Raw genomic sequence first — 14,887 nt, forward strand, 5'->3', positions numbered from 1 at the left:
AGTGACTTAGTCCCAGGGGTCTTTAGTTTCCTCATTTGTAAAATACGGAGATTGGGCCAAGGGTGGAATTTGGAAGATCAAAACTTTCTAACATGTGCCACTAGATGTAATATAATCAAACTGGTCAATGATGCATGGGATGGGGTGAATGACTTCCAGGGACCTCTGAGCTCCAAGGTTCAGTGATATTTTGAGGGTAGGGGTGCTTCTCTGTGTATCCAAACCCCACTCATAAGCCTATCTCTTGTTGGCCTAGGGCCTGTTCAGACTTTACACAGTCCTCTCTCCAAACCCCATCCCCTGCCGCCCACAACCTACTGGGGGTTGAAAGCGGCAGTTTTAGGACTCTGCTTCTTCCTTTCTCTTTCTCTCTCTCATCCCACCAAAACATACTTGGACACCTGCAAGTCTGCTCTTGGACATCTGGTCTCTACTTTGGCCTCACCTGACTTTCTGTATTAATGGAGTAAACAGTGTCAGTCTGATCTAACAATCTGCAGGAATAGGCGATATTGATTGCTGTCTCCTGCTTATCTCCAGTCAAGACCCAGAGTTGGATCCCAGCCTCCCGCAGAGCAGCGATTGTGTCTGGAACCCCTTCTTGTAGCCGGTCTTCGATCCCAGTGGCTCCTGGAGTGATCAAAGACACCAGAGCTTACGATTAGAGTGAAAAACTGCTTAAGTTCCCTAAAGCCCTATCAAGTCAGGTAGTGATTATTAAATATCTCCCACATTCTAGGCTGTGGTAAGCACCCAGGATACAGCAGTGAAATGGAGTCGGTCTCTACCCTCTTGCAGCTCAAAAGCTTGTTGAAAAAGGATTTATAACTGAACTATATGAGAAGAAAAGCCCAGGGTGCCAGGTGAACATACACTAGGAGACCCGAACTTCATCTAGAAAGTCAGGGACAATCTTGTTAGGAACCGTCATTTGAGCTCAGACCTGGAAGATAAGGCCAAGAAATGGCAAAGGAGGAGAATTCCAGGTAGAGGGATGAGCATGTATGAAGGCCCAGAGGTCAGAGTGGAAGAAAGCACAGAACAGGAGGCAGAGTGGGGTGAGAGAAGGGGCCAGGAAGGGAGGTGAGCCTGCTGAAACATGCAGAGCCTTGTGAGGGCATTATAAGATTTCGGATTAATTTGGTAGACAAGAAAGCTATTAAGGGGAATTAAGCTGGAGAGTGACAGGATCAGTTTTGAGTTTTAACAAGATCATTCTAGAGAATGCACTGAGATTGGGGGAAGCAGGATGAGTTTAGAGGCTGAGCAGGGGTGTGGTGGCGTAGCCTGGGTGAGTCTAGCAGCAAGGGAATGGAGAGCAGTGGAGAGACTGCTCTGTAACAGCTCATGGCAGAACAGGGACTCAGATTTTTGATAATATTCTTGGAATTAAATATACAGACTCTATAATTTTTGAATGATCTCAAGCTTTGCACCAACCCTGATGAATCTATATACCCAAATATCAAATAGTTGCTAAGTGATTAAGCATAAATTAATCTGCATTTAAATTGAGATTGACTTCAGACAACAGACTAATGGCTGCCCATTTTACTCTGGGCAGGAGCAAGGCATTTCATCTCTTTTAATAATCCCTCGAGACAATAGGTTGGCAAAGCAGTTACACCGGATGCATACTGAAAAGATCATTTCATAGTGCGGGGCCTAGTGTGAATGCAATGCCGCTTCTGTGGCATAGCAGATTCTTGGTGGTAAGATGAAATCTCCTCCCAGCCCCAAAGCTCTCCTCCCCAATCCACCTTGAGGGAACAAAAATAATGTCTCTATCCTGAGATGTGCCTCTTTTGTACTGCAGGCCCAAATGCGCAAACAACCCCATGAAAAGTGATGGTTCAGTCCTTGTCTTTCCCTCCAAGGGTTAGCCTGGAAGGTGAGATTCTAAAGGTGATTTACATTACAGGGAAGCAGAGGGAAGGAGAAAAGAGGAAAAACACATTTATTTGTGTGAAAGAAAAAATGAAAGAGAAAGGCTGTGGAAGTCTTTCCCAGCAAGGGAAGCCAACAGACCTTGACAAACACAGAACAAGCTGAGGAGCACTTCTCAGGGACTGAGACCAAAGTGCTCCCTGAAACAAAAGCAACCTCAGGGGGCTGAGGAGGGAGTCATGTGCCCTCCTGGGATGACATTCTGTGGCCTTGTGTGTGAATAGAACTGTCTGGCCTGGCTACCCTCCGGTTGCCGTTAAAATAAGTTCTCATGGCCAGCTTTCAGAGAGGCTTTGGGAGGCAGCAGGCAAAGGCCCTGGAGTCAAAACACAGGGAAAAAAAAAAAAAAAAAAAAACAGCGCTGAAGGAGGTGGGGAATAGGTCTCCCCCTGTTGCCACCCTTCCTGCCCAATCTTGCTGCTACCTTTAATATGTAAAGGCATCACTGTCTTCTTACAGCAATCCTGGTTCTTTCCCCTTGCACACCTGCCTGGCTGCGAGCTTGGAACAGGCTGATTTATATGGAGGAGAAGCTAGGGCTCAGGGGGTGTGGGGATGGGTCCCTGAGCACACAGCATAAGACCAAGATTTGGCTCTCATCCCCAGCTCAGCATTGTCTCCTCAGATGGAAGAAGGCTTTAGCCACGTGGTCAGCACGTGCATGCGTCAGGTATTGCCATTTCCAGATCCTGCTCCCAGCTGTGAGGTGATTAACCCTGATAAACAAAGCCTCCTCCTTCTCTCTGGGTAATATTTTACCTCCCACAGAAAGAGAAGACTACCTCTCAGCTGGTCTCCCTGCTTCTTGTCTTTACCTTAGTGTATCAGTCGAACTTCCACATAGCAGCAGCTTTTCGTAAAACATGAATCCGTTTCTGCTTTTACTCCCTCCTCTCTAACCCATTAGCATATGATTTATGTACCCTTCATAACCTGGGTCATGCTGAGCTTTCCCACCTCACATTATGTTTTTCCCCACACTCTGTGGTCCAGCCATGGCAGACATTGGGGTTTCTAGCCTGTCCGGGCTGTCTCAAGTCTAGCTCTTCATTCAAGCCCCTTCCTCTGCCTGAAAACTCTCTGCCTTTGCTTGACCAGCTCCTCTGCTCTGCTCACTCCTGCCTTCCAGAACTCTCCTTGGCCCCAGCCTAGGTTGGCACCTTTTACTCTTGCTCCCATACCACCAGGTCAATCTTCCAGCCCAGTCCTCATCATACTTGGTTGAAATTCCTTGTTTAAGCATCCAGTTTCCTTCTAGATTGAGCTCTAAGAGGATAGGGCCTATGGCTCTTGTTCCCTAGTCCCAATGCCTAGTATGCTACTTGGCATATAGTAGGTGCTCAATAAACATTTGAAGAAATGGAAGAGAAGTAACCAAGCTCCTGGGCTTTATCCAGCAGGAAGTGTGGGAATGCTCCTGGGCATCCTCAGGTAGTGGCTTGTGGAGTCTAGATTGGATATCCGCACCATTTGTGCCAAATACCTGGAAGCGCACTCCAGGGAAGGATTTTAATTGAGACACATCTGCAGCAGTGTCAGAGTCAGGGCCAAGAACTCCCTCCAGAGCTTGTAGCATTCCTTTTTTTTTTTCTTTTTAATTTAGTGATGACTTATTTTTAGCTACCGAGTAAGGTGAGTTGATTCTCCAGATGCTGTGCGGTCTCCATTAGCAGCTCATCTCGGTTGTCGAGGGATGCCTCTGCCTCACACCGGAAACTGGCCCATCGCCGGAAGTCATCTTCAGTTATGACCTGTGGGACAGGAAGAGGCTCTTTCCCAATGTAGGGTGAATCCCACCCCATTCTTGTATGCTGGGCATCCTATGGGCCTGTTTGAACTTCCCTATACAATTAGATGTAGGAATTACAATTCCCTACACAGTTATTTCTCTTCAATGATTTTTTTTGAATGCATGAATCAATGAAATATTAATCCTCATGCTCCATTATCACCACTGAGCCCCGGCTGTTCTCTAGGCACTGGAGGTATAGCAGTGATCAAGATGGACAAGATCGCTTATGCCTGGGCTTATCAACTAGTGGAGGGTGAGAGACGTTAATCCAAGTAAATTATTTAGAAGGACAGATAATTTTAAGGGGCTCTTTACAGAAAACAAAGAGGGTGACATGATGGAGTGCGACTAGATGGGGGGAAGCTGTGGGGTTATTTCATTTGCATCTTCAGTTGTCTTAGACAAAGTGACATGCAAGTTGAGATCCAATGACGGGAAGGGGTCAGTCACAGAGAGGGGCAAATGCAAAGGCCATGCCATGAAACAACAATGAACTCAGCTTTCTTTGTGTTCACTTTGAATATACCGGTTGGCTAAGGGATGGAGAGCCAGATAGAGAAGAGGCAGCAATGAGGCTGGGAAGGTAAGCAGCAGTCAGATCTTGCAGAGCCTGGTAGACTGTTCCACTAGCTACTGGAGGTACCCAGTAGCTGGAAGAATCCTACTGGAGGGCATATCTTTCTCCCTTGGAGTCCATAGCATGTTTAGACCCCTCTCTTGGCATTACATGCATACTGTCTTTTATAGCAATAAATGATTCTTTTGTCCAACAACCAAATATTCCTTGCTTTTCCTTCTACACATGGCACTATGGGGTAAAACCAAAGGGATACAGGTAGGCCTTTGCTTTTGAGGAATTCATAATCTTATTAGAGGAGGCAAAATAGGCACAAATAATTTCAATGGAAATAGGTGGTGTTAAGGATATACTTAAAATTTATGGGTAGTAAGCACTGGTCACTCTCTCAGGCACTGTATATGTTACTTTAGTTAATCTCCATGATAACTGTATGAGGTAGGGAGCATTAGTGCCATTTTACAGATAAGAAAATCCCAAACTCAGAGAGGTGAAGAAACTTTTCCAAGGTCACACAAAAGGCAAGTGGTGAGATTGGGACTTGTACCCTGGTAGGTCTGAGTTTAAAGTGGGTGCTCTTAAACTTTGCTGCACTAAGCATCATAAAAGAGATGAAGAGCTCTGGGGATTTATAGAGAAGAAACCACTTTTAGTCATCTAGAAATGCATGTCATCATAGCTCCCCTATCTGATTTTAGATGTCTCATTAGATGCCCCTACTCTGGGATTCATATCTCTTTCCCTGCCTCCCTTGCAGGGTCTGAAAAGTCAAAGGTCTGCAGGGCGAGAGGTGAGTGATTACATTACTATACCTGGGCCAAGGTCAAGACAGCAAGGAAGATAGGGGCTGTGACCAACTGCAGAACACAAGAGAATATACCCTTCATCAAAGGTATCAGCTACTACAAGGCTCTAGCTATTAGCTGCTATTCAAGAATGGAGACCTGGTTCATTGGATTCTCTAAATTTTTAAGAGAAACCAGAAATCTAGATTTTTATGTGATCACAGAGTATCTCCCAAATTTCAAATGTAGGCAAATAATGCAAAATTTAAAAAAGCTACTTTGAAGGAAAAATTATAACCTTAAAAATTATTTTATGAGTTATGGGTTACCAATTATATGTATACATAATGAAAAACAGGGAACAACAAAGCCACACTGATATGGAACCTTGCCATTCAGAGTTCTGCCCCAGCATAACTGTCAAAATGCTGGGTCTTCGTGGTGAGTCAGAATAGCTAATTTTGAAAATACTAAAACAACCAATATTAAGGGTCTTCTAAAAAGAAATAGAAAAGACAGAGTTAGGGTTGAGGCTTTATAGCTATTAAGGAAGGAATTTATTTTTACCTTCTTGGCGATGCACAGTGTTCGAAGGCCGTCTCTTGCATACAAGTCTAGGTGCTTCTGGGTCCTGGCTCGGATTTTTCTCACCTTCTTTTCCACATCCATGTCAGTTACTGTCAAATAGTCATTGTCCTCCATGAGGTCATGTACAAATGCTTGGGGATCCTTGTTTCTAACACTCTGAAAGAGTGAGGAGGAATCCCCTTATAGCCCACCCCAGAAATATGGAAGATCTTTCCTGGTTGTCATGATATCCCATGATGTCCCATGATAACTCCAGGAATCCTTACGTTCTCTGCTTTCTATATCTGATCATCAAAAGCCTAGCCGAGAAAAGTCCTATTTAGGGATGGTGGGTTGTCTTAGGTATTGTTCCCAAACACATGTTTGCATCAGAATCACCTGGGAACTTATACAAATAACAGAGGTCCCCAGGTCCAGTTGAAGCCCTGCTGAATCAGGGGAAAGAAGTCTGAATCTTTGTTGTTACCTTGGGTGTTTTCCGTGTAGCCAGTTTAGCCCTGGGTGATCAACTATTTGTGAAGTCTTAGACATACCATCCACGATCCCCTCTGTCATCTACTTCAGTGTTTATACTAACTTAGGTCCCAAGATAGCCACAGATATGAATCTCATTGCTAATTTCTTCATCATATTGGGTTTTTTGAGTTAGGCTTTCTTTCTAGAATAGGAAATAGCCCTAGAAAAAATATTTTTTGCATTTCCTATAAATCTAGCATGAAAAAATATTTCATTGTGTTGAAGTTCCCTTAATGAAGTCTGATGTTTTTTCTTTTATCATTTTCTCCTGAAAATCCAGCACTTTTATCTGTCAGATAAAAAGGATTTTTCAGCCTGGATTGGCAGGTATGGGGCAGGATTGATGCCATCCCCACCTCCTTTACTTAAGATGTCACAGACATCACTAATCAGAAGCAGCACTGTGTAAAGCTGAGCTGGGAAAAGGCTTCCAAATCCTTCTTTACCAGGGCTGGATTGTGATCTTGGAGGCCCTAGGTAGTAAGCAGGTTTTGTGTACCTCATCTACTCTCTCCATATAATGCAAAATTAAACATACAATTCATTACAGTAAAATAAATATAAGGAAGTTCAACACATCTCTGATTTTTCCCAAGAGTATTCCAAGGCTGTTTTTATGCAATATAAAAATCCTTTCAAAGATTATCTCATTTTTTCAGATACTACTTTTTCCCTGGTGCCTTAAGCACAGTCTTTGTGCTTATTGAGCACTACCTACAATATTTTATTTTCAAAGATATTAGCTCCCTGAGATGAGTCTCTTTTGCCTTCTACCTGTGTGCCTTGGGGTTTACTTTTTTGCTCAGGCTACCAGGAACCTCAGGGTCAAACTGAATGTTCAAACACTGTGAATATATTACACCTAAGGTTATTTTCTTCTCTCCTTTTCAAAGCTTTGATTCTCAATTCTTATAGTAATATTGTGTATGTGTCTTTTATCGGAAGCATCTCTAATCCACTTTGGAATCAGGTGAGGAACAACAACAACAAAAAATCTCCAGGGCAGCTTGGATGGCTGTTGCCCAGGGATAGAATGCTATGTCTGCCAGAGTCTGGGGATGAAGAAACCTAATTAGCTCCCTTCCCATTCTAAACACTCATCAATCCCCATGAACCTCTTGGCTTTGGTCCACAGCTGATAATGCAGGAGGCACAGGGCTGCCTTGGCAATTCTAAAGCTTGGCTGGAATCTACTATCCTGGGAGAATCATAGCCCCATAACTGTCTTCTTCTTGTTAGCAATCAGGAAGCGGCTGCACACTAATTCATGCTGCTCCAAAATTGGACGCTGATATGTAGGGACTTTGAAACATTTTTCTGGCTTGGCTCAAGTTTATGAAAATCCATTTGGGGGAGGCTGGGGAAAAGGGTGATGAAGAGGGACACCTGAGGCTTCCCAGAGCAGACTGAGCCTGGTGCAGAATTCTGGTAGCATGGAAAAAGCTCCAAATTGGGATTCAGGATACTTGGGGCTAGGCTGTGTACCTCTCTTAAGTCACCTCCCTTCCTGGGTTCATCTGGCTTCTCTCCCAAACTAAGAGTTAGGACCACAGTGTGTTCTAGGTTATGTTAATGGATGTCATGGTAGAAAAAAAATGTGTATGGATAATCCATGTTTAAATGAGTGTGAAAAACCAGAAATTGGGATAAAGTTAAAGAGGTTTCTCCAGTGTAAGACTGCCCTAAGTCTTTAATAAGCTTATGAGCACTGTAATTCTCCAGGGCGAGGAGATGCAGAATGCAGCATGATTTAAGGAACCTGCTTTGAGGAAAGCATCTGTTCCCTCTGTTCAAATTAGGACCTGCTGGACTAAGTGATACTATAACTCAAGCTCCTTATTACTGTTCTGTGCTGCCTCTTAAACCAAGGAGCCCTCTTCCTAGAGCCCTGGTGAGGTGGGACTCACCACACGCTGGGTCTTCCAGCAGGTCCATGATAACCGAATCTGCGCCCTTGGTGTAGACGATGATCTCACCCGTCAGTGGGTGCCTCACAACCACGGACATTCTTTTCCTGACAGAGTCAAAGCCCAGGGTGCAGAGGATGTCAAAGGTGAGGCAGGTTCCCTGGGGCAAGCGCACGGTCACCTGCTCAGGTGTCCGGGACACCAGCGTGAAGCTGTAGGCATGGGCAGCATGCACCAGGGCTGCCTCATCAGGGCTCTCAGCCTCATAATAGAGCTCAGGGCTGGCCAGGCCTACAGCTGGGGCCTCCAGCACCTCCTCCAAGGAAGCATCCAATCCAGACCCCTGGATGTCACCCTGGTCCCATGTGCTGCTCCTATAGCCACCATCTGTAGAGTAGCCTCCACTGTACACAGATGCATCATCTCTCTCTTCTGAGTCTGTGTTAGGCATGTTGGCCCCCAAACTCTCCCCCAGGTCAGTGTCAGAGGGCGCAGTAGATGAGAATGACTGGCTGAGGTTCAAAAGCTTCAATCTGTGGAAGAGCTGCTGAATCTTCTCCAGGGACGTCCCCATAGCCTTGGTTGAGGGTGGCATGGTGACCTTGTGGCCAAAGGAGGGAAGTGGAACATTAAGTCTCAATGTTGGAAAAAATATCAAGCTGTTTTATCAAAGAATATGAAGGCCATTCTGTAATAAGCAGATTATTTGGGGTTTCAGTGATTATGGTCAAGTCTTCTCTGTGAACCTCAGCTCACCTACCTATAGCATGAGGGAATTAGGCTAGATAGTTCTTTCCAGCCCTGACATTCTAGGGATTGGTAATGCTCAATATTACCATCCTGCTCTGGTCATGGACAAAGGAAAAAAAGGAGACAAAAGCCAGACCCTTATTAAAAGTTCACATTACCTGGGTCCTTACCATGGCTCTGTTTGCTTTATCGTTGCATTCAGCATCTCATCTCACCCTCCCTAGCAACTCTAGGGGTTGCTATGTTATCTCAACTTCTGGATGAGGAAACCAAGGCACAAAGAGGTTAAATAAATTGGACATGACCACCCAGTGTGTAGGTAATAGAGCTGGACTCAAATCTGGGGCCGCCTGGCTCCAGAGATTGGACTCCTGAGCTACCTGCCAGCTAATGTCTCCCCATTAATTTGAAAATTGAGAGTTGGATGCTGTCCTTCCCAAAATGTACTTTTTCCCTTCTTGAAAATAGAGCTGATTCCTCAGATAACATTTCCTGCCTCCCAAAGCTCTCTAAAATTTTTTGATAACTTGGTGAGTTTTCAGTGGCTGGAATGACTGTTCAGAGTGGTTTGGGATCTAGGTGTAATAATGGGAGGCTCTGGTTTGGTACCTGGGTGAACCTTTTTTTTCCTGATTTCATACCCACCAGTTATAACACTCAATTATTCTCATCAGTCACTCATAAGGGAGCTTGGGTGAAAGTTTGTGGACAATTGAAGATCAATCTATCTTTAGTACTGAAAAACAACTCAGAGTATAAGCTTCTATAAATGGCCTTCCAGCTGCGTTATTTCTAAATTGGCAGAACTTCACCCGTGGTGTGAATAATAATAATAATAATAATAATTATTATTATTATTATTTTGCCCTCACATAAAAGCAGAGACAGTGTAATGTGATATTATTATGGAGTTGTACACATGGTTCTGCTGTGTACTAACCATACATCCTTTGTTAAGTTGCTGAAATCTCTGAGCCACTGTGCCTTCACTTGTAAAATCCAAGGACATACCTCATAGGGTTTTGGGGTTGTGATGATTAAATGGTAATGCAGGTGATGTGTTTAGCATGGAGCCTGGCACATAGAAAGTGATTAGTAAATATTTACTCTTAATATCTACCCTATAGACAGACAGATACAGAATTTGAAAGCTACATAGAAAGCTCATATATAACTTCTTCCATTTTATTTAAAAAATGAGGAAACTGAGGCCCAGAAAAAATAAGTATGTTCAAAGTCTCACAATTATGAAATGGTGATGCTGTGACTAGGGCTCAGGTGTTTGTCTCTCTGTTCAGGGCTTCACCCCTTGCCCCTAGCTCTCCTCCCATCCATCCCACCACCCACCTTCAGTGATCCTTACCCTCTGCCTGGGCTCTGTGGTTGTGGAGACCATGACAGAGTTGCAGATGGTTAGGGCAAGGAAGAAGTCAGCAATGGTGGAGGTGGTGGAGGGGGAAGGCTTGACAGGTTTGGTGTCTGACAAGGTCTCCAGCCACAGGGCAGCATCGTGCACTTTGGGCAATAGATTTTTATCTGGAGTCACATCTTTTTCCTGAGAAAGAAAGGCCTAGATGAGAGTCTTTCCTGAAGGGACTGAGGAGGAAGGCCCCTCCAGCAGCTTCTATGCACACCTGGGGAAAGTATGATACAATCTTCCCTGAAGTCATGTCTCCAGCACATCTCCTCCTCCCACAGGCCTGGTCAATGTATTCTTATGTGATTCCTCCCTTTCCTCAACCTTACACGTCCATCAGTTATAGACTCTGGCAGCCCTTCCCTCAAGTTGCTCCCTGCCATTTGCCCTTCATTGCTGATGCCTTCAGCCAGGCACAGACCTCTAGTCTTCAAATCTGGATTTCTGCATCAGCCTCTGAAGTAATACTGCTGCCTCTCACCTCTTTTCTTTCAAACCCTTCATATGTATTAGCCATGCATCTTTCCAAAACATCATTTCCCTCAAGGTATTCTTGAGCTTGACACCCTTCAGATCTTCATTGTTAGCATAGTCAGTTCAGTCTGGCGCCTAAATCCTTCCACAGTCTGCATTCCTCCTCTTTACTCTTACTGTTTCTCTTTGCAGACCTGCTCAGCCTGCTGGTTTGTTTGCTGCCTTCTGGTTGTATACTCCCTTTTAATATTACCCCTGATCGTATCTTGTTTGGAAAGCCGTCTCTTGTCTTCCAAAATCCTCCCTAGACTTCAGTAGCCATGAGAAGTTCCACATGTCCATGAGATTTTATCCAGCCCACAATGAGTTCTCAGTCTTTTGAGCCACAACAGCATGTTCTTGTGCTCAGAATGTCCACAGGAGTCAGGTAGATAAGGTGAATGAGGGTAGTGGGCTAAGGTACAGAGGACGACACTATGGGATGGCAGGGGCTGTGAGACTTGGCAAATCCTACTCTGCCTAAAAGGTGGCAACTGCTCTGCTAGTTGAGGTGCTCTGGTTCTAGTCCAGTTTGTGAAATCTATTGATTTTTCAAGATAAAGAGAGATAATGTGAGAACTCATTTTTTTTTTAAAAAGAAAAATCTGTGGGTTGGATCTGACTCATGGGTTTCCAATTTTTCACATCCTTGTAGAAACTACCACTTACACCGTCCCTTTGGAATTCACCACATATTGACCTATATTTTAAATTCAATTTTCTTATATCCATGTTGAATCTCTCTAGAGATAAGAGCCTCAGAAATAGAGACTGAATTTTCCACAAAGCGGTACATTCTAGAGCCCCAACTATTGCTTTGTTTGAAGCAGAAGCTCAACAAAACCTGGCTTTTAACAGGTACTACAAAAGCCACTGTGCGAAGAAATTTCCACACAAAACCATTTCTAACAGTGTTCATAGTTCACAGGTTAAAGTTTAGAAGAAATTCTATCAATGACTGAAAAAGATGGACTGAAGGAATCTTGATTAATTTGTGCAGGGTGAAGCCTGAGTGCCAATGAGCTAGACTGAGTGCCAGTGAGCTGGCAGGTTTTACAAATAAGAACCCAAATTGAGATTTAAAAAAAAAAAAAAAGAAAAGAAACAAAACCCTGTGGAGAAAGTGTCTTCTCTGATTACCAAATGCAATGACTCCAGAAGTCAGACTCTATTCTCCCTGCGTTGCTGGTATAGGTGAGAGCACAGGAGAGGAAACCCAGACACCCAAGGGAGGCACTTGATGCCTGCAGGGATGAGAGTTGGGCTTTCCAACAGCACAGGGAGATGAAGGGAAATGGACTGGAGCAAAGAGTTCCAGCCTTCATTTGGAGTGCTGTCCAAGAGTCAACGCTACACTTCCTCTGGTTCATACCATTTTAGGAAGACAACATCCAGAAAAAAGTATTTATTAAAAGGAAGAATGCTAGTAAAACTGCATCAAGTCTGCATTTCTTCTCATTGCCTTGTGATAAGCAATGGTGAACCATCCATACCATGTGGTGTCACTGTTTTCAGAAAGCCTAGGAAGGGAGCATGCACCATCTAACTTCTTTGCCTTTGAATGCAGTCTTCCTAGCAGGAGTTCACTTTGATAAAACCCTTCCTACTTTTCCAAGCAATGTCATTTATGTGACCTCACTGACTTCTCAGAGTCCCAACTTAACTGAAACCCAGAAAGATGGGCTGACTTAACCAGTGTCACTCAGTGAGTCAGTATAAAGCCAGAATCAGATGTCAGACCCTCTGATTTCAAGTCTAGAGTCTTTCTTTCCTTTCCGTGGTCACGGTAAAGTAGCAGTGTTCCCTTATTAATGCTCCTTGACAAACTTCCCTAGCCAGATTCCAGGCTCCACCCACTGCCTGTTATCAGTGTACCATCATCACTCAAGGGGCTTGGAGCTCATTTCTTAAGGTAGTAAGGATAGTTCCTATTCATACGTACTTCTTATATTCTGGATACATCCATTATCTCACTGTAGCTCCACAGTAACATTATCTGTCGAGTACTATTCTCCTGGTTGCCCATGTATCAGATGAGGAAACCACTGTCCAGGGAGATTAACTGTTTTTCCCAAGGTCACATGATAAGTGAAAGAGACTCCTTTACTTGATTTGAGATCGTCCAACTAGAATTCATGCTCTTAACCTCTGTGCCAGGCAAGATCTCCCACGAGAAGGAAGTAGCCTTTGGTACTTGTTGACAGCCAACATCTTTAGTGTTTGGCATCCCAAGCACAACTAAAAGGCTTATGTATCTAATCCTTAGGACTCAGCAGATAGTCTGTGAGATTATAAAAGGGATTATGGGAATCTTCTTTTTTGAGGAAAAAGATTTCATTTGGGGCTAGGGGTATACACAAATGGGATGCTTTTAACTCTTACCACAGATACACAGATCTGCAAACAAGCTTGGAGGTCATCAAAGCCAAATCTCCCATTTTTCTGATGATAAAATTGAATGTCAGAGGGGGAGAAAAGTGAACTACTCAAGACTGCACATTGAATTAGGGTCATAACTAGAGCAGTTTTCACACCACCTGACTCCCAGCTTCTGACAACATACTGCTTTGCGCTAAGCTATGCATTACGTATTTCCAAATGGCAACACAGTTAAAATGATTTAATGGTTATTTATTGCTTGTTCATTTACCCTTTAGTCTATGAGTGCCATGAGGGCAGAGACAGTCCGCGATATGTCCCCAGTGCCTGGCAGACAGCAAGCGTTCAAACCTTTGTTGACTCCTATCTAGGACACCATGCTACTCCACCACTGATTAACTCATGGGATCTCTTCGTTAAAACTCTTCTTTAGTATATTTCAACCCAATCATACAGCAATGCATTACCAAAAAAAAAAAAAAAAAGAATCTCTGCTAAGAGCCTGCTTCTCTCTGGCACTGGCAGCAGGCCCAGCCTACAGGTGTCAGCAGCGGATGTCAGTTAAGCTTTATCCAGTCACCACAGAGTGTTCCCACAGGGCAAGGTTCTTCGTGGTTCCCTTTGCCCACAGCTCATTGGTTTCCTGTCTGGCCCATTAACATTTAGGAACTTGGCTCTTAGGACACTTAGAGCAATGCCCCCTTCCTCCTCTGGCTAGTCTATTTCTCTGAAGGAAAAGAAATATAAAATTATGGGTTCCCAGTTGTTCAGATTAGAGCCTTGTGGCAGCCAGGTACCCAACTGGTTGGATTTCTTTCTACTAGAGAACACTTAAAGCTCATAAAAACCTTCTTTGACGAAGGTGATCTTGGATCTCACACTATACCCTCAAGGATCCTATTACTATCATTAGATAACATTTATTGACAATTTATAACAAAGTCAGGTGCTTTGCTAAGTGGGTTCATGTACATCATTTCATCATCATGACAGCATTGAAATAGCTACTGTTATTCTCCCATTTTAATTATGAGGTAAATGAGGCTCACTGAATTTAAGTAACTTGTCCAAGGTCACAAAACCAACAAAAATGATGGGTCTTGGATCCAGTTCTGCCTCCTGATACCAACACCTGAACCCTTAAACATGACGCCAGCACTTTCTAAACTTTAACATGCACACAAATCAACTGGACATTTTGTTTAAACTCAAATGCTGATTCAGCAGTTTGGAAGTGTGGCCTGAGCACCTGCATTTCTACAGGTTCTCAAGTACGCTCATGCTGCTGGTCCCAGGATCCCAGTTCGAGTAGCAAGAATTTATATGGCCACTGTGTGCTACGTGGCTGAGGTACGTCCCACATCGAAGGCTAGGGAAAGCAGGCCAACCTCTAGTCTACTACTCTTTTCTCAGTTTTAATGGTAACTCACCCAAGTTCACATTGGCAACGATCACTCATTGGGTGTAGCAGTTTGCTGCTATTAGGAATCCACGGAGCCAGCAGTGGAAATAAACAGGAACCCTCATGCCTAGCTTGGAAGAAAAATCTCTGTGGCTTGGTTCTTCCCAGGCTTCCATCCCCAGGCATTAACCTCTCTCCATACTTTACCTTTTACTCCAGCTACTCCTCAAAACTCCAGTTCTTCGTGTCACTTGCATTCCTCACCTCTCCCCGCTAGATGGTCTTCTCTTTGCTCTGGTTAATCTTTAATTTTG

At 43.9% G+C, this 14,887-nt stretch overlaps 1 protein-coding gene across 1 annotated transcript in view; it reads right to left on the reverse strand.

Moving 5' to 3' along the window:
- ATP10B (ATPase phospholipid transporting 10B (putative)) overlaps positions 1-14,887 on the reverse strand; it is a 203,820-nt gene that overhangs the window by 44,727 nt on the left and 144,206 nt on the right. The window contains exons 11-15 of the mRNA XM_026510910.4: positions 10,226-10,417; positions 8,113-8,713; positions 5,669-5,778; positions 3,572-3,698; positions 446-630 (exon numbers count right to left, since the gene is read on the reverse strand). Of these exons, the coding sequence (XP_026366695.3) occupies positions 446-630; positions 3,572-3,698; positions 5,669-5,778; positions 8,113-8,713; positions 10,226-10,417 (1,215 nt within the window). The remainder of the gene's footprint in view (positions 1-445; positions 631-3,571; positions 3,699-5,668; positions 5,779-8,112; positions 8,714-10,225; positions 10,418-14,887) is intronic.

This window comes from Ursus arctos, unplaced genomic scaffold (genome assembly GCF_023065955.2).
Source record: "Ursus arctos isolate Adak ecotype North America unplaced genomic scaffold, UrsArc2.0 scaffold_15, whole genome shotgun sequence".
NCBI classification, from domain to species: domain Eukaryota; kingdom Metazoa; phylum Chordata; class Mammalia; order Carnivora; family Ursidae; genus Ursus; species Ursus arctos.